The sequence below is a fragment of the Homarus americanus genome, unplaced genomic scaffold (genome assembly GCF_018991925.1).
Source record: "Homarus americanus isolate GMGI-L3 unplaced genomic scaffold, GMGI_Hamer_2.0 scaffold6317, whole genome shotgun sequence".
NCBI lineage: Eukaryota > Metazoa > Arthropoda > Malacostraca > Decapoda > Nephropidae > Homarus > Homarus americanus.
Genome location: NW_024730668.1, coordinates 22,156,679 through 22,179,745, shown reverse-complemented (window position 1 = coordinate 22,179,745; position 23,067 = coordinate 22,156,679). Strand labels below are relative to the sequence as shown.

The following is a 23,067-nucleotide window of genomic DNA, read 5'->3' as shown; positions in this document are numbered from 1 at the left end:
AACGAACGGCCAGCTGGAATGAATTGTGTTTGTTAACCGAGGGATCAATATATATATATATATATATATATATATATATATATATATATATATATATATATATATATATATATATATATATATATATATATATATATATATATATATATATATATATATATATATATAGTTAACCCTCACTTTATGCGGTCCCACATTCCGCGTTTCCACGTTTACGCGGTGCCCTGCCGGAACCCAGGATGCTCACATTCCGTGGTGCGTGTACCCCTTTACGCGGAGAGCGGCTGGAGAGCCGCGCCATTTTTGGATCCAAACCTCCCGCCATCCGCCATGTTGTGTAAGCTGCGCGAACATGGTGCGCACAAGGTCGCCCAGTCATCAAAACATTACCAGTTCTTCACCCGCCACCCACCACAGCCGGCCCAAGTCAGTGATACTGATAATTATGGTGAGGATATGGACTTATATGGACTTTGGGGAGTTTGACAAAGAGGCCCTGCAAGCCTCTGTGGTGGATAGTGATACAATTGATACAAGTGACACAGGTGAGGGCCAATAATCTGCCCTCTGCCTCGGAACCAACCGCCCATCCCCGTGTGCCCAGCCATTTTTTCTAAGTGTTAAAAAACCTAATATTATTGATATTTCTCTTAATTATTAATTGTGTGTGCATACCATCATAAAGTTAAGATAATATTTTTACTACAACATAGTTGTGTGTCGTCAAAAAGTGGAGTTTGGGGATCGGCCCGGACTCCATTTCAATTAATCCCATATGTTATGTTATTCACTTTACGCGTTTCTCACTTTTACGCGGGACCCTCCGGGTTACATTAACCGCGTAAAGTGAGGGTTAACTATATATATATATATATATATATATATATATATATATATATATATATATATATATATATATATATATATATATATATATATATATATATATATATATATATATATATATATATAGTATATATATATATATATATATATATATATATATATATATATATATATATATATATATATATATATATATATATATATATATATATATATATATATATATATATATATATATATATATATATATATATATATATACAGTCAACCCTTGCTTTACGCGGTCCCACATTACATTACGCGTTTCCACGTTTACGCGGTACCCTTCCAGAACCGGAATTCCCACTTTAAGCAGTGCATCTACTCATATACGCGGGTGAAGTATAATTTTTTTTTATTTAGCTCATAAAATTCATACAAATTATCTGGCCAGAATATAATTTACATTGCTGGAATTCTTACAATTTGATGATCATTTTGAATATAAGCATCATAGCTTTTGCATTAGACATACAAATTTTAGATCTAATGCAAGTATTTTGTTTGCTCAGAGCAAATATGTTATCTTTTGTGCAAAATATATGAGGTGTATATTCAAAATATTCCTGGTCTTGCAAGGAATCCAGCAATGTCAATTATATTATCCTAACTTTAGTCTGAGGTATTATTTATTACTAAAAAGGTAAATATTCTGGTTTCTCCCACACATTTCTCTGATAGGGAGGGTTGGTGGGGGGTGGGGGGAGGGAGGGACTGACCGACCATCTGGTGCGGTTGGAAGAGGGGGGGAGGAAAGGTGGGGTACTTTGATTGACAGATAGTGTGTGAAGAATATTTTTTTTTTTATTTATTGAAGATATTTGTTTTAGCTCATAAAATTCATACAAATTACCCGGCCAGAATATAATTTACATTGCTGGAATTCTTACAATTTGATGATCATTTTGAATATAAACATCATAGATTTTGCATTAGACATACAAATTTTAGATCTACTCTAAGTATTTTGTTTGCTCTGAGTAAATATGTTATCTTTTGTGCAAAAAATATGACATTTATATTCAAAATATTCCTGGTCTTACAAGGAATCCAGCAATGACTATTATATTATCCTAACTTTAGTTTGAGGGATTATTTATCACTATACAGTGAGTTCTGCTATAACGCGTGTTTTGATAACGCGAATTTGCTCTAACGCGATTTATGAATTCGGAACAATATTTGTATAACGCGAACGCTTGTTTGCTATAACGCGATTTTTGCTTACTATTTCTCCAATTTTGTGGTATTAACTGTGAATATGGTAAAGAAGAATATCTCCAAAAAGCGTTCTGATGATAGAATTCCCGGTGATTATCGTAAAAGAAAGGATATAACACTTGAAGAGAAGCTCGATGTTATCAACCTCAAAATCACCCTGCTCCCCCATCAAGTTACATTCATATTTTTTCAAGGTAAAGTGTTAAATTTACTGTATGATTTCATTATTAGATATGAATGTAACATTTATTTAGACTGTGCTATCCTTTGTGTTAGGCCAACTACTAAATTTTTTTGATTTCGAGTAATCTGCACCTAACCCTATTTTCTCCATAAGCCCTGTTATTTCTATTACGCGATTTTCTATAACATGATATTTTACAAGAACACAATTATCGCGTTATAGCAGAACTACCTGTACCTTAAAATCTAGTGGTTTTCCCCCAAACATTTCTCAGAGAGGGAAGAGCCAGGAGTGTAAGAAGAGGGTGAGGGAGTTGAGTCCATTATTTGAATGGACATTAACTTGGCGACTGTATTTCTCTATTTCTCTTAAGTATTAATTGTGTGCATGTACCATCATAAAATTAAGATGTCATTTTTACTAGAACATAGGTATTGTGTCGGAAAAAGTGGAGTTTGGGGGTCAGCCGGTCTCTATTTCATTTAATCCCATATGTTATATTGTTCACTTTACGCGTTTCTCGCTTTACGCGGGCCTCCGTGGGTTCAATTGACCGCGTAAAGTGAGGGTTCACATATATATATATATATACTATATATATACTGTATATATATATATATATATATATATATATATATATATATATATATATATATATATATATATATATATATATATATATATATATATATATATATATATATATATATATATATATATATATATATATATATATATATATATATATATATATATATATATATTTCATATATATAAATCTTGATAAATCACAGGAAAATGAATACGATAAGGTATATGATTTTATCATATATATATATATATATATATATATATATATATATATATATATATATATATATATATATATATATATATATATATATATATATATATATATATATATATATATATATATATATATATATATATATACATAAACAAATGCCCTAACATCGCTAAGATATCTTTTTATAGAACTGATCCTAAGCCTCCCTATGACAATAAAAATCTCTTAGAATTACCTTTAAAAAAAAATTATCTCAAATTCCTCTACAACTGAAAACCTGGAACATAAGTACTATAACATTTAGTAACTCATGCACTGTAAAACTAATGTTAATTAAGAACTCCCCCAACAATGCAGGCGGCTGCATTTACAAGGTCCCTTGTAAGGAATGTAATATGTTCTACTTAGACCAGCCGGGAAAAGATCTTATAACTAGACTTAAACAGCATAAATATAGTGTTAGGACAAGCCAGGAATCCAATGCTTTGTTCATTCATATGAGAGATAATAGCATTGCATTGACTGGGATAATGCCTCCTGAATATTACGTTGTAATTCAATTGTCAGTAGGAACATTAAACATACTGAATCTGTCAACATGAATTTCAGTAATGGTATGTACAAAATGGACAATTTTGTGATTAAGAAGATTTGTAACCAGGTGAAAGGGTTGGGTCACCCTACCTTATGACCTGATTATGGTGGACACCTGCTGTCCCTAGGGACTTGATCTCACTCTTTACTGTATGTATTAGCCTTGTCAATAATTACTCCTTAGTCTGTACTCAGCCCTGAAGATGTGAATTACATGAAAGCACTTGGGAACTTTATGTTTTCTTGTTTCCTATGTGGTTATTAGCATATATACATGGATTACGCATACCTACAGTGATTTATTTACATGCAAATAAATAATAATGGCAAAATCCTCTCGCAAATAAATAATAATGGCAAAATCCTCTCGCAAATAATCAGAAAAAATTTATTAAAAATGTTGAGTCTACTCTCAACTCCATTCCGTGCTTTGCTATTAACAGAGCATGGAGTAGACTTGAGGGTAGACTCAACATTTTTAATAATATTTTATTATTATTTGTGAGAGGATTTTCCCATTATTAATTATTTGTATGTGTTTTGTGTGTGTGTGTTTCTACATAAACACACATATATAATACAGGTAAAAGAAATAATTGTCCTATGGGCAAAAAGGGAATATACATTTCTTTGTACACAAGTAAAAATTACCCCCCCCCCCTTGGTCAGCAAATGTTATTCGAGGATTTGGCATTTCGCGGCCTTTTTGAGAATCTAACCCCCATGAATTTGAAGGGCATGCTGTACAGTCATGTATTTATCATCACTTAATAAATACTATTGTAGTGTATTTATCACCACTTAATAAAGACTACTGTAGTGTATTTATCATCACTTAATCATCTGTCTAAGTGTACAAGTAGTCAAATTGACCATCATATAACACTCAAAGGTAATAAATAATGTTGTTACGAAGGTATCTTCTTATCAAATATTATACAGTGTGATACTGTGAATGCATCTTGAGTAAATAACCTTCTGATACAGAGTATCCTTTATCTTCAAGTCACATCACAAATTACATACAGTATTGTATTTTTCCCTATTACTGAAGATGTTATATTAATTATGATTAACCATAAACCATAAGAGGCCAATCATGTGAGAATATATAATACCAAATAAATAAATAAATAAACCCAACATATACGGCAACACCTGATCAGCCCCATCCTGCTTATACAGTATACTCAAGTATCTTAGTTCTCAGTAGGCCTATAGCAAATCTGACTAGACCACTGTACAGTATTCAGTAAGTGTAGTTCATTTCATAAGATTTTTTTTATCTTCCCCATTTTTTTTTTTTTTTTTTTTTTGGTGACCAGAGTACCTCAGAGTCCGTAAAAATGCAAAATCTGATATAATGAAGTCCGATTTATCGAGGTTTTACTGTATACTGTATCGAACCCTCTACCAAACCATCCTCAAATAATGTACAGTATTTAAACATTATTTGAGATATCTGAGGACGGGTTTGGCTGAGGGTTCGATACAGTATATGTATAGTGAATTTGTTCAGTAGTATAGCGAGGTAATACTGGAATCTGAGGAGTGTTTCGGTATAGCAGTAATACTGTACTGTACAATAATAAAAGTAAAGATCTATGTAGCAGGAGTGTTTGTATGTACCACATTGAGCCTATGTAAGTTAAACAACAAAAACATCCCAACACAAAATATTATCAATATTTCAGTCTTACCTCACACCTTCCAATAATGCAGAGAGGTCATTTCCGGAGGTAAAGTAATCACCAGTACCAGTCATAACCACAATCAGGGTATTGGGATCAGCAGCAGCTTCCTCTAATGATTGGACAATTCCTGTATATAACTGAAAGAGAACATACTATCAATCCTTGCATTACAAGAATTCTTCTTCTTTCAAACATGAACTGCACCATCACTCACTGCATATTACATTACAGTAGTGTACTACTTTCCTTTACTTTAAAATCCTCCCGTGAATTGTGCGAGGGGAAGGGGTAAGCAGGAGGGGGTGCAGTGTTAGTACAGTATCTCAGTCTCCCACCAACTGTGAGCTGTGTTGCTGTTATTTTTCAACTCATATTTCTGGGTACATAAATGTAATACAGTACTGTATTCTTCAATTCTTTTTTGCACTGTTATATGTACTGTACACACTCATCTTTACAGAATGTGCAAAAATATGAAAGAAAATTAATTATCATAAGGTCAAAACAAAGAAATTAAACATTTACTCTGTATTACGTGTGTGGAAGCTATCACAAGAGTGGAGGAGCTGGGACTCGGATCAGCGTTTCATCACAGATCGTGCTAGTGACAAGATTGCCAAATGACAACATAGTACTTTTAATTTCTTTTATTTATTATTATTATAATTTTTATTTATTCCACACATTTACTAGTATAGTACTGTATATACTGTATAGTGTATACAGCAAACCCTCGAAAGTCTGGACAGTTTGGGGGAAAGGGAGTACGGACTTACCAATTGTCCGGACTTCCAAGTACTTTTAGGGGGGTTCTGAGGACCACTGTGTACTACGCAGCAGCTCACTAGCCCCCCCCCCCCACCTCCCCGATGAACTCTTAAATTTATATTTTAAAGGTCCCAATCTGCACACCCCAACACCACCCACACACCCTAACACCATCCACACACACATACAAGTGCACCCTCCAACATCACCCACACACCCCAACACGGGAATTAACAAAGCATTGCCTCCAGAGTGAAGGGTGACAACTACTGTTGTGATATGTTGCTGGTTTAGTGCTTTGTTTTATATTATATTAAGTGTGGGTTGGGGAGCTGGTGGTAGAGCGGTACCGTTCTTGCCTCGAAAGCAAGATGTCACGGGTTCGATTCCCGGGCCGGCGGAAGTTGTTTGGACACTCTTCCTAGTCCCCTTCGTCCCTGTTCACCTAGCAGTAAAGTAGGTACCTACAGTAAGTCGAAAGTTGCGAATTCGTATTCAGGGACAAGTTGTTGGAACTTCCAATAACTTGCTTAGACATAAACCATTGACTCTTCAGGCTTCTACGCCCTTAACTCATGAGACATAAGGCAAGCATGAACTTAGCATGCTTCCCTGTTGGGCGCTGTAAATGCTTCTGTGCTTCACCTTACACCAGGATGTAGGGGGGTGCCCAATAAAAAAAAAAAAAAAATTTAAGTGCAGGTCTTTTTGTGTGACATAAATTTGTGTGTGGTTAACTGATGCACAAGCACGTGACTGTGTGCTGGCGGGTTTAAGATCAGCTGTTGAGGAGCACAACACTTCTTTCCAATCCATCTCTCTAATCACCCACACCTTTCTGCCTCCTCACTCATATTTTAGAATGTTATGTAATGTAATGTTGAATGGATACAACATTGATCATTTATATTGTACTGACACTCAATTTTGTGGTTAGATATCAGCTGTTCAATAGCATCTGGCAGTGCTGCAGGTGTAGTGTTACCTAAGAAACTGATAGATGCATCACCTGCCCACCACTTACTACAATCTCCCTCACCATCATCCCCACTACCTCTATTATCATCACCTAAATCATAATTTCCGTGATGCAGAGATGGATTAGCATCAGCCAGAGCAAAGCCATATGATATCCATTGCCTCCCGCTTCCCACCCACGCACTACGTCTCACACCCGTTACACTACACAACAATAGTGTTTATTTGTCATTCATTAATTAGTAAAGATACTTTAATGTAATTACCTGTGTTTATTAATACCTGCACCCTTCACATGCATCACCTGGAATACATCTCCATATATGCAATGGTATAATGACAGTTCATTAAAAAATAATATATTTATTTATAGAATTTATCTTATTTACTATTAAAATAAATACTGCACTACTATATTGTTGAATAGTACTGTACAGTGGTCTAACAGATTTTATATAGGCCTAACGAGAGCTAATAAGTACAAGATGACACTTGATGTATAAACGTGCTGGAAGGGGGGGGGGGTACTAGCCATTGCCATGACTGCAAGTTTATTTTTATTTATTCATTATTATACAGTATTCTTGTATGATCAGCCTATTCTGGCATATGTTTCATCATAAATAACATGACATACCTGTACTGTAGTACTGTACAGTAACTACTCGACTTACGACCTACTCGACTTACCACCACCTGGACATACGACCGCCCCAGTCGTACCAAAATTTTTTCAAATTACATATTTTCAAGTCCCGACGTTAGTGATTGCGCTGTGTACTGACAAAATTTTTGTTTGTAATTCCCTTTAAAATGGCTGGCATGCTTAAAAGTGAGAGTTTTGTGGTGCTGAGAAGAAAAAGAGACACCCATTTTAGATTTTCTATGTATTATCTTCGCATTTTCAACTTACGACCTGGATTTGGGTCCCTAAACCCGTCGTAAGTCGAGGAGTGGCTGTATATTCAAATAACACACTTTGCTAGGATGATCGAGAATCTTTAGTTTGCCATTAAAGAGGAAATTTTTCTATTAGTATCTGTAAGATTGGATGCTATAATGGAACCTATTCACTTTATATGTTAAATGCCTTCAGATGATACTTTTTTGTTGGACGCTTGTACACTATAAGTAAACAAGTTTGTGTCTGTACTTATACTTTTTGGATGCTGCTTTTGGCAGTTATCTCTGTGTGTGCAATAAACAAGAAAATCCACACCATGGATGTATAAGTCAGCCCGGGTATCTGATTCTCTACCAGAACGTCGGCAACAAGAATGGGATCATAATGCAGACCTGTATGAGTCATGACAAGTGACAAAGTCATTGTTGGCAGGTATGTGATGTGGCTTGGGTCCTACTAACACATACAGTATTAAACAATAGAAAAATACAATACAGTACAGTTTATAATTTGACTTCAAATAAATTGACAATCTGTATCAAAAGGTAATTTCTTCCCTGTTGCAGCACTCACATTTGTTTTTATTTATACATTATATCTCAGCCTCTTACGGTGTATGTTTCATCATTAATAATATAAAATATTAAATAATAGAAAAAATATGCGAGGTATGTGTGTGTGTGACATGGATGATGCAATACACATTAATCTTCCACTTTCTTCACAGAAGGACTTAATGTGTGTTGTACTTATAGCTAACCAATCACAGTGCAGCATTAGGGGTAAGTCCATTCTAAGAGTGGGGTAATAAATTGCTCACTCACGGGTCTGAGAGGAGGAAAGAGGCCAAGGGATTGCTGGCTGGTGAGAATTTCTAATGACCACGAGCAGCAGGAGTTTAAAACAAAAACTATTTAAGGGTTTGGACAAATGTTTCTTGCCCAGAAAAGGTCTAGACTATCCAAAATCCAGACTTACAGGGTCCAAACTTTCGAGGGTTTACTGTATTATTATGTACAAAGAATAACTCCTTCTACATGCAAACCATCCTCTGGGTGATAAGAAATACTCAACTGCTTAGCCTGGCACTCACAGGGGACGGGTAGAACCTCCCACGTGAGTTGCACGTGTTACGCCATTCCGAGATTGCATCATCATATCTTGGAATATTGTGAGTTATTGTACATCACTTTTTCATGCAGTGACACAGCAGGAAAAGCATTCAGGTAGAGACCATCATAAAACTGATCTTTAGCCATCGCGCAGTGGTAAATGATATTATTCTTTTTTACATCGTAAAACTGATTGACAGCATATTGATCCATTGTATAACAGTCATTGCCTGAATATGATCATATCATGAAATCCTCTTAAATCTGAAAATATTATAAATTGTGTCTTCTCACATTTAAAACATCACCGTAGATGCAGAATATTTCTCTTAGACTTCACTCAATATGGATTCTCACGCAATGAAATGAAGACTCCCCAACAGTAACAATTGTGAATAAAAAAAATTCTCTAAATAGACTAGAACCTCCAAGGCCTTCCTTACAAAAAAAAAAAAAAAAAAAATCAAAACAATAAAATAAAAAAATTGATATTTTTGCAACCAGTCGTATATTCTACATCTAGAAAATCACCGAACTTCTCTTACCACCAGGCGTCTTATAATAAAGTTACACACTTACATTTGCGTTGATGGCATTTTTCTTGTGTGGACGGTTTAGTCTGAGAACGCGAACCTTGTCCTTCACTGTCACTACCAGCTCAGGTTCCTGTAAAATACACAACTCAATATTTTGACCTTTCAGTATTTTTTATTTTTTTTATTTAAAAACAGGTATTCATTTGTCAATAGACAATAATGACTCTCTGAGTTCAGAATACAACACAATCAAAGAAAGCTTCATGCCTCTGTAGTTAGATCCAGGATGCAATTTTACCCCCCTGCTCATAGGAAAAGTTTCACTTGATTTTGATGTTTATCAATTGTTGTGTTGTTTGACCATACAGTTCATCCAGTTGGATGCACTGCCACCCTTATATATTACCCCTAGTTTTCTAGAGTACCAACTATAGAGAACCCTGAATATAGGAAGTGCCACTAATTGTCCACCTGATTCAATATTGATAAACATTCATGAATATATGTAACCTACCCAGTAAGTAATCAGGTAAATGAAACATCATTAGAATTTAGTGACAATATTGCAGTGTTCATCAGTGGCAGTCCAAGATGACATTTACAACATACTGTACACATTACATAATTTTACATCACAGGTAATCCCTCTTATGAATGTTAATTTTTCATGAATGGTTTAAAAGGATCATAAATATAGATATCATACCTTATTGGGCATGGTTGATTTTGATGGTACAGTACAGTATTTGATATATCCAATATATGTTTAACTTGAAGGTCCAGAGTGCCAATCCTTTATGTATTCAACTTCTCTGGAAAAAACTTGAATATCAAATCTTAGCACAGGTTAAAAAAATTCTACAAATGATTAACATGAGTCATAACTTTATTCCTCATTATTTTTTATGGGATTCTTTTCTGGTGCATTTATGTAAACACATGGATGGTAAGTGTGGTGAGTGAAGGTAAAAAAAAACTATACGTACAGTCCTGCAAAACTTGTGAAAATAATATTTAAAATCCCCAAAGAAACTTTTATGGACTTGTCTACAGCCATTCCCTCAGGTAGCTAGGTTATGGGGTAAAATCATTCATGACAGCAGATTGACACGAATCAGCCAAACAAACCAAATCTAAGCATAAAGCAATCTAGTACCTTTTGGCTTAGTCTGTGTCATCTGCTGTTATTACTGGTTTAAACCTGTAGGTTCAAGACACTCCAAAAGAAATTTTGGTTTTGTCCAAGTAATTTTGCAGCTCTAGTTCTAATGTTTACCCCATTTTTTTTAACCAGGAGTCTATCAGTAGCATATAAATCCATTGTCTTTTAATGAATAACCCACATTTATATTTTTTTTTCTCAATATTAATTTAAGTGTGCTTGGACAACATCCATCCACCACCTCAAGTAAACAGTAAAGTGTTTCATAACATCACTTCACAGAATGATGCTGTATTATTATACATACTTGGCATCCTATGTTTTTAGTCATCTCCCTCAATTTATGGATGGTTAGAGAGGTTTACTAACATGTTAGTTTGCTTTGGTTAGTATATTATACAGTAAAATCCCCATAATTCTAAATACAGTAATTGGGGCTCTAGCCCTTCCGAACTAAGTACGTATGAGATTTTACGAATTATGAGGAACACATTCCCCAGAGGGAAAACAAACAAAACTACAGTACTCTTCCATTATCTGCCCCATTCAAAATTTAAACGTTTCTAAGTACAGTACCAGATTTAGGGTCATCAGACATAATGGCAAAAACTCTGGGCAATGATGGAAAAATAAGTGGAAAAAGCTTGCATGGTAGACCATAGATGTGCACTCCACTGAGGTGGGTGGTTGCATCCAATGGCGACACATGCGTCAAACATATTCGCAAATACAGTACAGTATTACCCCGCTTAACGTGGTTTCACTGGTTTCACTTCGCATATACGCGGTGCCTCGCCAGAACCGAACTTTCACTTAACTCGGTTCATCTACCCATATACGCGGTGAAGTATAATTTTTTTTTTTTATTTAGCTCATAAAATTCATACAAATTACCCGGCCAGAATATAATTCACATTGCTGGAATTCTTACAATATGATGATCATTTTGAATATAAACATCAAAGATTTTGCATTAGACATACAAATTTTAGATATAATGTTTACTCTGAGTAAATATGTTATCTTTTGTGCAAAATATATGACATTTATATTCAAAATATTCCTGGTCTTACAAGGAATCCAGCAATGTCAATTATATTATCCTAACTTTAGTTTGAGGTATTATTTATTACAAAAAAGGTAAATATTCTGGTTTTCCCACACATCTGGTAGGGAAGAGTTGGTGGGAGGTGGGGGGAAGGGAGGGACCGACCGACCATCTGGCATGGTGTGAAGAATATTTATTTATTTTTTTATTAACTGAAGATATTTGTTTTAGCTCATAAAATTCATACAAAATACCCGGCCAGAATATAATTTACATTGCTGGAATTCTTACAATTTGATGATCATTTTGAATATAAACATCATAGATTTTGCATTAGACATACAAATTTTAGATATAATGTTTACTCTGAGTAAATATGTTATCTTTTGTGCAAAATATATGACATTTATATTCAAAATATTCCTGGTCTTACAAGGAATTCAGCAATGTCAATTATATTATCCTAACTTTAATCTGAGGTATATTTTATTACTAAATGTTAAAATTTAGTTTTTTCACCCTACATTTCTCTTGTAGGGAGGGTTGGTGGGGGGTGGGGGGGAGGGTTGGGACGGACCGACCATCTGGCGCGGTTGGAAGAGGGGGGAGGCAAGGTGGGGTACTTTGATTGACAGATAGTGTCGTGAAGAATATTTTTTTTTTATTAACTGAAGATATTTGTTTTAGCTCATAAAATTCATACAAATTACCCGGCCAGAATATAATTTACATTGCTGGAATTCTTACAATTTGATGATCATTTTGAATATAAACATCATAGATTTTGCATTAGACATACAAATTTTAGATATAATGTTTACTCTGAGTAAATATGTTATCTTTTGTGCAAAATATATGACATTTATATTCAAAATATTCCTGGTCTTACAAGGAATCCAGCAATGTCAATTATATTATCCTAACTTTAGTTTGAGGTAACATTTATTAAAATCCAGTGGTTTTTCCCCCCAAAATTTCTCAGAGAGGGAAGAGCCAGCAGTGTAGTGTGAGAAGAGGGGGAGGGAGTTGAGTCCATTATTTGAATGGACATTAACTTGGCGACTGTATTTCTCTTAAGTATTAATTGTGTGCATGTACCATCATAAAATTAAGATGTTATTTTTACTAGAACATAGGTATTGTGTCGGAAAAAGTAGAGTTTGGGGGTCGGGCCAGTCTCTATTGGAATTAATCCCATATGTTCTGTTGTTCACTTAACGCGGTTTTCACTTAACACGGTACCCTGTGGGTTCAATTGACCGCTTGCGTTAAGCGGGTACTACTGTATCTCATAATTCAAAATTTTACTAAATATTATGAAAATTGTAATATACAGTACGGTATATCATATTTCGAAATGTTTCTCGTATTTAAAAATTTTACCAAGGTATTACGAAATTTGTAACATATAGGTGTATTTCGAAACAGAAACACATTATGAAATAAGAGTGATTTTGAATTACAAGAGTACGAATTACCGCATTGGGGTTTTACTGTACTGAACTGCATATCAGCAGCTTTCAAGCTTTGCTCATATTTTGCAGTATTCCTTAGTTTCATTAATAATGTATGTTCTCTGGCAGGTTATTCCAAGATTAAAAATTTTTATTCCGAAAAGATTACCTCTGGCAATTTTATGTACTGATAACTTCGTTAACTTGAGACTGTGACCTCTAATGAGGCAGCCATGAATCAACTCCAAATGTGTACATTTAATTGAGTACTACTGTATACTGCCCTTTGAGATTCTTATAAACTACTGTACCGGATAGGAATACCTGTACCTCACTATTCACAACCCCGCTTATCTGCAATTGATATTCTAACACCCTTATTCGATAATCCCAAAGCATACCCTGCTCATTCGTAAATTAAAAATTACAATATCCTACAGTAATATTTCAAACCGGGCGGGCTAGCTGCAGCTCTCATACTCCAACGTAAGGTCTGTTTCACACACGCTCGTCTGAAGTAGGCCTAAGTGAAGCCCAACGTAATGAACATGTATGTGTGGACTTGGCAGGTTGCCAACCACTGTCGCTACATCACCGTACCTCTCCCCCTACTTGGCCAATCTTTGAGTTGTGTTGTTGTTACATTTCAACTTGTAATTTTGAGTACGTTTAAGTATTTGTATTAAATTTCTTTTACTTTGTTAAATGCACACACAATTGGGTGTGGATGGTGTGAGGTAGTGGTGGCAGGTGGTCATGGGAATGTGGTGGTGGTAGTGGATACTGTGAGGTGGTGGTGGATGGTGGTCACAGGAGTGTGGTGATGGTGGTACTGTTAGGCAGAGGTGGCTGGTGGTCACAGGAATGTGGTGGCTGGTGGTGGTGGATACTGTGAGGTAGTGGTGGCTGGTGGCCTTTTAGGTATAGTAAAAATACATACACCATTGATTTATTTTTAAATCACTTGAAAAAGGTGAAAAATATGGCTTAAGAGTTAATGCTGTAAAGACTAAAGTAATGGTTGTTTCCAAATTTGAAATAATTCCTAAAATAAAAATTATGGCAAGCAACTTAAACAAGTGGAAAATTTTGTGTATTTTGGAAATAACATTTGCTGTAATGGTATATGTATGGAAGAAATCAAAACAAGCAAAAACAGCATTTAATACTCTAAAAAACCTATTGAAAAGGGTCATTAGTACCTTCAATTTGAGAAAAAGGCTGCTGAAATGCTTTATCTGACAATGACTGATGTATGGGTCATAAATATGGTAGTAGATGAGTTTCATAAATAGGGTGGTAGATGAGTGGAACAAGCTTAGCAACTTAGTAGTAAGTGCTGGAATGCTGGAAAGTTTTAAAAGGAGGATATAGATAGATTCATGGACGATAGAGAGTGGTTGTAACTCTTGACAGGAGCTGCCATGCACAGGCCAACCGGCTATGTGCAGACTCCTTATTTTCTTATGTTCTTATGTGTAAGTGTGGACACTTTCAGCAGACACCAGAAAGAGGTTGAAGGCTATTCAAATGTGGTGTTATAGGCGAATGATAAGAACCAGCTATACTGACAAGAAAATAAATGAAGAAGTACTAAGATTAGCAAAAGACTTCCCAGAAAAACACTTGAAATGTACAGAAAAAGAAAACTGAGATACATTACGTACTTTGGTCATATAATTAGGGATGAGGGGAACTAACAGAAATATTAAAGGGCAAAGTTGGGGGTAAGGTGGGCTAGGGGAAGGTAGAGACTGAGATCGTTGACTGATATTAAAAAGTGGGTTCCCAAAGAGATACAAAACCTTAGAAAATTGGTAAAAATAGTCCAAGGATGTTTAGAGTGGAGGAATATGGTCACCAACCCCCAGATATGAAGATGGTACTGATTGATTGATTGAGTCGCCAGATGGCTTCTCTGTGTGAAGGGTGTTCTTTCTCTGTTTGGCAAACCATTCAAAGTGTTTTTTGTAAATAACACTGTAGCTACTGACATTTTTAAGTCCCATGGTGTTCTGCAAACTTCTGTAAAGTGACCAAAGTGTGGTGTAGACTGCCAATATCATGAAGATAAACATGGTTGGTTTTCAATAAATCAAAATCCCCAGAACAAGGGAAGGTAAGGTTAAATTTGGTAAAGTTAGGTTAGGTTAAGTTTCATTTGGTTTAGTAAGTTTTTTGGGTGCTTTTACTTCACATTTTCCCTCTAGTTCAAAGCCCTGCCCACTTTGTACAATCAAAATTGTTGGTACTGGTGGTGGAGGGGGGGGGGGAATATCTCCTTAAAAGCCCATTTGAAACTTATGAAAAACACTAGAAAAACACAGTTTTATTAGTAATTTCTGCGGTTGCCCTCTTCTAAATCTTTACCATAGAATGGTTATAAATTATTTTCTAAATACAGTACTGTACTGTATAATCCAACATAAAATAGTAAAATATATTTTGGTAGAGGTGGAGCCGATGGCTAACACCAAAAGTTGTTTGATTTCGTTCATTTTTTCCATAAATCTTCTTGTCATTGGAGTAAGTATTTTAAAAGAAGCAACAACTTTTTATTTGAATATTTTTTTTCTATCTACAATCATAAATCACCAGTCGTGGGCAAGGTTGGATGAGGGAAATTAAGGAGTAAAATACGGTGAAAAACTGATCCACAGACACTAAAATGATGTCTCAATGTGCTTTGTACAGTAGAAGTCCAAAAATCCGGACTGCTTGGGGATTGGGTAGGTCCGGATTTTCGGATTTTCCGGATTCTCAGGCAGTACTTTTAAAATTCAAATTTAAGGAGGAATAAAGAAGAGATGAACAGGTACATTTTGATAGTTTATTCATTAGCAAATATAGCATGCTTCATTTATCAAAATGAGCAGTTTTAAAGAAAAAGCTGTGAATTCTAGAATCTTATTCTTTGCCCTTTTTATATCATAAATTGTAGACTTTCCAATGTCATATGTTTCCATTAGAAAAGTATTGCTCACACCACGTTCTAGTTTCTTAATTATTTCAAGTTTGTCGCTCAATTTCAACGTGTTCTTTTTTCTCTTCACACAACGAAGTTTATCTACTTTAGGAGCCATTATTATGGGCTTGTACAGTACTCTGTAAATGGAAAGAGTAGGATTCAAAATAACATACGTTGTCACAGTTTGATTGCTCGTTTTAAAGTGGCGACTGCGTGGTCGCTTGTTGACGCTGTGCAGCTGTGGCGCTCATGCATGTGCACATACACACAAAAGCCAGCTAAAAAAAAAAAATTAGCTTTCGAAAAGTCCGGATTCCCAGGTGGTCCGGATTTCTGGACTTTTACTGTATGTGAAGAAATTAATTCCTGTGCTTACCATAAATACTCCTCCCAAAATATCTGCTGAGTGCACACATGAAGTCTGCTCTGTTTGTCTGCAATCGGCCCGGTCGGACCGAGTATACTCTAACTTCAAAAAAAAAAAAAAAAAAAAACGTAAAATTACACTACGGCACTTCAACAAAGTTTGCTTCCATTGGTACCAAATATCAAAGTAAGTGCTTTCTGTTTAATATGGCGGGGCACCCTAGCTCGAAAGTTAAGTAAGGTTAGGTAGGTTTCTTTGGTTGGTGAGGTCAAGTTATGTGAGTTTCTAGTTCATGTCACCTCTCTTAAAATACTTACTATTAATGATAAGAACATCTGCAGAAAAAATTAACAAAATCGAGTACAGTTCTTTCTGCTGGTTGTGGTGTTCTCATATATAAATTAGGAAAGGTTAGGTAAGGGTTTCAAAGGTTTGTTTGGCATTCTTTTCAGTATTTTACCCCTCATTTTCCCTCTACTTCAAAGCCCTATAAATTTTCTTGGATGTTTTGTGATAAATATTGTCTAGGATTTAAAAAATTCAATAACAGGATAATTATTCAATTGCAATGGAAGTATATAGAATGAAAGTTACTCACAATGATGAGATATATCTAATACATGTTTTAAAAATCCTGGATTCCATGGTTGTACGAAACTGAAATAACACCAGTGTCATTGATGAAAATCACTTTGTTTTTGTCCGAGTCAATTCATGCCCAATACTCACCAAGAGTGCCTAAGAGAGATGTGACCAACCGCCCAAGCTGCTAACGAACCGATCAGTGGTGAAGACGATAAAGTAAAAAGTAAAAGTGAACTTATTATTAGGAACAAAAATACTCAATATAGAATTATTATCCTGTACTCTAAATTGACTGCTAATATGGAGGACTTCACAGCCGCTTCCCCCGCCTTAGTAACAGTAAGTTCGCCCACGGCAGGTGTTAAGTTATGCTCAGTTGTTAGGTTAGGTTAGTTTAGGTTAAGGTAAATTAGGTTACATTAACTTTAACTTTTAAATAAACACTTTTTAAAACATTTACCAGTAAAATTATCATTCCGGTCATCTAGCAAATTTAAGTTTTGGAATCAATAGTGGTTAATATTCGTCCATTGGCTGTCCACAGGTTCCCGCCATGTTTACCTGAGGTTATACTGTAGGGGAGGAATCCACTACAATTACCTCACTTAAGAGTCAGTTGTCTCCTCCTTGTAGGTTAGGATAGGTTAGGTAGGTTGGTTGGTTGGTTCCTTTGATATGAGTATAGTTTTTTGTGTAGTTTGGTGTGTTTTACTCAAATTTGACCCCCATTTTTTGTGTAAATTATTAGTTTGTTAAAAATGAAAATTTTATTTTTTTGCAAAAACCGCTAATTTGCAAAATAAATGAATGTCAAATGTGAGTAAATCACACACAAAAAAATATATACTGTATACATATTCTCGTACCTCAAAACCTGAAGACAGCCAATGGACGAATATTTACCTCAGTAGTTTACACAATTCTGACACTTTTCTTCCATAGCGTTTCCATCAGAAATTTATACTTTTCGAGTACTTTAATCGATAAAATTACCAACAACATTACTTGTTTAAAGTCGACAAGACTTTGAAGTAGAGGGAAAATGTGGAGAAAGTACTAAAAGATCACTATGAAAAGGTTTGGAAAACATGACCTAACATTTCCTAACTCTTAAATATCCCAAAATTATAAAGTTTTCCTTATTACTGTTTTCAATGTTCAAGAGGTAATGGTGTTGTTTTCGGTTTACAGTATGTGTTGGACTGTTTTCAGATGAGACGGGATCCATAAGCTCGAAAGTGATTCTTAACATTTATACAAGATAGGAAAGGTTATGTAAGGGTTTCAAGGGTTTGTTTGGTGTTATATTTGGTAAACGTTTTAAGCAGTTCGGCACCTCAGCTACCCTGAGAGATTGAGCGCCTGAACTTGCCTAGCTTATATTACAGACGGGCAAAGGGTGACCTAGTTGAGGTGTATAAGCATCTCAGGGAACACTACTCAGACGAATGTCCTTACTTGGAGCTGGCAGGGGTGCTCGCCCCACAAGAGGTCACAGCTCAAGAATGCAGTCGCAAGTCCAGAAATCTGTGAGGGCAAACTTTTTCGGAGTGAGGGTTGTAAACTCTTGGAACAATCTACCAGAAAGTGTTGTGACGGCACCGAGTGTGAGCTCTTTCAAGACAAGAATTGACCAACACTGGAGCGGGTTCAGGTACATTCAGGAGCCGGTGCATGCTCAGCATTTGCCAACAGTGTGACAGAGACGTAACCGATCGCCCGGGCGGCTAACGAGCAGATCAGTGGTGAAGAGGATAAAACCAAGTGCTGCTAATGATTTCGCCAAAACTAAACATTTTTTTTCCTGCATGAATTTTGCTGATGTTTTTTTTATTGGAGATAGTTTTTTTTCTGGGGATAAAACAAAAAAACTGCTATTTTTCAATCATGGTCAAACATTCGTGTTTTTTTTTAGCTTTTCCAGAGAAACCAACATCCTCCAATAAATAAAAGAGCAAAATTTATGCAGGCATTTTTTTTGCTGCTTTTATGTACACAAAAGAAACACTAACCTAACCTAACCTACCCCCCCCCTTCCCTGAGTGGATATGTAATGTAGTCAGTATTTAACTTACCCTTATTTAACCTAACGTAACCTTACCCAACTCCATAACAGGGCAAAGTTCCTTTTAAACGTGCATGCGGTATTATAGTATAAATTTAAAAAAAAGAAACACTTCCCCAAAAGAGAACGCTGTCACTAGCAATTAACAAAAAAATTATGGTGGAAAAGCAGTGTGTTCTTGCTAGAATCGTGGGCAGCATTAACCTACAGTGTAGGTCCTACACATTAACCTTATATTTTGTATTTTACCCCCACATTTTCCCTCTACTTCAAAGCTCTGTCCACTTTAAAAGAGTAATAGTTGAACATTTTATCGACTAAAATACTTGAAAAAAATAAATTTCCGACGGAAACGTTATAAAGTTTTTTTTTAGTTTTTTTTACGGGGATTAGCCCACCCGGACACAGGTCACTGACCCACATCGCGGCCTGGGGGGCGAAAATGTAATAATAATAATAGTAGTAATAATAATAATAATAATAATAATAATAATAATAATAATAATAATAATAATAATAAAAATAATAAGAACAATAACAATAACAATAATAATAATAATAATAATAATAATAATAATAATAATAATAACAATAACAATAATAATAATAATAATAATAATAATAATAATAATAATAATAATAATAATAAATAATAGTCATAATAATTCATAATAAATAAAATTTATGATTAAACAAACAAATATTAAATAATAAGATAATGATGATAATAATACAGTAACTGTAATAATAATAATAATTTTAATAATAAAGAACTATAAATACAAAAATGAAAAAAAGATCAAAAGTGAGAAACGATATATGTATGTTGTGTTGTCAATGGAATGAGAAACAATTGAGACCCTGCAATTGTGAAAAATGCAAGTGTCTCGGGATCGTACTAGCAACCCTTAGGACACGAGGCGAGTGTTGTATTGTAGTGGAATTCTCCCCTACAAACGCTGTTTGTCGCTGCCTAGCCGACCCCACCAATTCCCAAGTGTATGCCTCGTGGTCTAGGTCAACCAGCGCCGCCATACACCACGGAGCGGGGGTCAACTGCTAAGCCACGCCTACCCCCGCTATTTAAGACCTGACCTCGTGGTGATCTGTCTCTCTTTCTACCTACACCAACCAGCCAGCAACACCTCCGCCTGCCTGGCGGTCCTCGCTCCCGCCGGGGAGCGTGGCGACCTGCAGGCTGTCCTCCTCTGGGCGCCCTCACCGGCCGGCTTTCTCTGCATCGCGCTTGTGGCCGCGCTGCCACTTCCCGGCGCCAGGCTGCACTGTGCGTCCGATGCAGCATGTGTGCGGGGAGCGCATTGTGAGTTTCCTTTCTCCATCCCATCCTGAGTGTGAACCAAACAATTTCATACCCCACAAATGGTGACTCCCGGAGATTCGCACTCACACAGGATGGAGGAGAAACTGATCACGCTCCCAGTCTTCAAGCAACATGGAAGACTGGCTTATCCACACAGAAGCAGCTCTCATCGGCTCTACAACTATTGTTTCTTCACCGCAGGTTAGACACCCTAGAGCAGCTCTGCTACTCTAAGCAGACACCAGCTCCTCTTCCTGCCCCAAGCACCACGTCCTACCGACCCCAGCACACCCGTCCTGCCTCAGATGCCGACCCCGGCCCAGCAGTAACCCCTGCCGCCCCTGATGCGGCCTCTGTTCCTGAGTGCGGAGCCACACACCCCTCTTTTCTCCCTCAGGTACTCCCTGCTAATGTCCTGCACCCTGCTGCTGTTGTGGACCCAGCTGCTGTCACGAGCCCTCATCCGCTGCTGCTGACACAGCCCCTGCTCCTGACCCAGGTCCACACACCCCAGCAGGCGCATCTGTCGACTCTGTACCTGCCGTGAGGGAAGCACAACATTCATCGCCTCCACACACCCTTATTCTCCCTCTCTACTCCCACAGATATTGTGTATCTAGACAGTTGTCTCCAGCGACCGGCTCATCATGCCATCGCCGTTGTATCACATGAGGCACGCACCGCCCGTTCTGCCTCGCATGTGCTAAGCAACTCTGCAGACAACAAGTCTCCTACACCGCCTGGAGGGAAGGGGGAGTACTGTAGTGGAATTCTCCCCTACAAACGCTGTTTGTCGCTGCCTAGCCGACCCCACCAATTCCCAAGTGTATGCCTCGTGGTCTAGGTCAACCAGCGCCGCCATACACCACGGAGCGGGGGTCAACTGCTAAGCCACGCCTACCCCCGCTATTTAAGACCTGACCTCGTGGTGATCTGTCTCTCTTTCTACCTACACCAACCAGCCAGCAACACCTCCGCCTGCCTGGCGGTCCTCGCTCCCGCCGGGGAGCGTGGCGACCTGCAGGCTGTCCTCCTCTGGGCGCCCTCACCGGCCGGCTTTCTCTGCATCGCGCTTGTGGCCGCGCTGCCACTTCCCGGCGCCAGGCTGCACTGTGCGTCCGATGCAGCATGTGTGCGGGGAGCGCATTGTGAGTTTCCTTTCTCCATCCCATCCTGAGTGTGAACCAAACAATTTCATACCCCACAGTATCCACTCAGCCGACGTACCCTATTATTGTCGAAACTACCGATTTAAAAACTTAAAATCCTAAAATTCGCTGGATGACCAAAACGACAATAATAACCATTTGCCATAACAACGACAGTCTCCACTATAAAAAGTAAAATTGCAGCTTTTTTTAATTCGCTTTTTATGAAAAATCAGCGGCTGTGAAGTCAAATAATTACCAGAGACTTTTTCTGGGTGAATTTATAGTATCACACCGGTCTTTATTTTCGTATTAAAAATATGTATCTTGTAATGTTTACACAATTCTAAGACATTTTTCTTGATGATATTTCCACCTGAAATTAAGGATAACTGAGATATTAATTTTTCAAGATTATTACTTTTGTTCAGTCACAAGTGTAGCCATGATTTGGCGAAGGTGGTCTGACCCCCTGCTCACGAATCGCTCCAAACAGGCCCTCCATCTTCGCCTTTAGCGTCTGGGGCATGAACAACGGGGTTAGGTTTTCTTGGTTGGTTGGTAATATAATTTGTAATTTATTCTAAAAAAGAAATCTAAGTTTTCCGTTTTGATTGGGGTGGTCTAAAAAACACGCGATTTCCAGTGAAAATGAATATCAAATTCATTCGAAACTCATCAAAATACATAGGAAAAACCTAATTTCAATATCGAAATAAAAACCGGTGTAATATTATAATTTGACCTTTTTTTGAACAGGGATACCTTAGACTCGACTAAATACCTGTATTCTGCTTACACTTGTTTAAGTCTGTAATGCTATCATCCCGTCTGCGTCTGGACTCTGGAGCCAGAATGTCCGACCCTGAGATTATCAGTAATCAGTATGCTGTTAGATTGTCACTTATCAGATGATCAGTGTTGCCAAATGGAAATCTAAGTTCTCGCTAGACTGGTTCCCCAAAACCGCTAAATTTGTTTTCTTTTGAACTGACTGCTGCAAAAAAAATCGTTTTGAATTATTACGAGATAAATATATTCTAAAGAGAAAACCTCAAGTATATGCCTAACCCAAATGGAAATTTTTATAGTGACGAAAATCATTTTCATAAAGACACTGTGGGGTACGAGATGTTTGGTTTGTAGTGGATTCCTCCCCTACAAGCACCGAACCTTCTCGAATTCCCCAGACTATGTCTCCAGCGCCGCCCACGGAGCGGGGGTCAACTATCCACCCACGCCTACCCCTGCCTTATAAGACCTGA

General features: G+C 36.8%; 1 protein-coding gene across 3 annotated transcripts in view; it reads right to left on the bottom strand.

Annotated features, from left to right (window-relative positions):
• LOC121867336 (enoyl-CoA delta isomerase 2-like) overlaps nt 1-22,687 on the bottom strand; it is a 58,491-nt gene extending 35,804 nt beyond the window's left edge. The window contains exons 1-4 of one of the 3 annotated variants that reach the window (XM_042367261.1): nt 22,602-22,687; nt 10,391-10,496; nt 9,728-9,814; nt 5,393-5,523 (exon numbers count right to left, since the gene is read on the bottom strand). In XM_042367261.1, coding sequence (XP_042223195.1) covers nt 5,393-5,523; nt 9,728-9,814; nt 10,391-10,402 — 230 coding nt within the window. In that variant the 5' untranslated portion in view covers nt 10,403-10,496; nt 22,602-22,687. Of the gene's footprint in view, nt 1-5,392; nt 5,524-9,727; nt 9,815-10,390; nt 10,497-18,726; nt 18,897-22,586 lie in introns of those variants that run through there. The other 2 variants (XM_042367263.1, XM_042367262.1) reach the window with 2 other exon arrangements.
• Nucleotides 22,688-23,067: the final 380 nt, after the last annotated feature.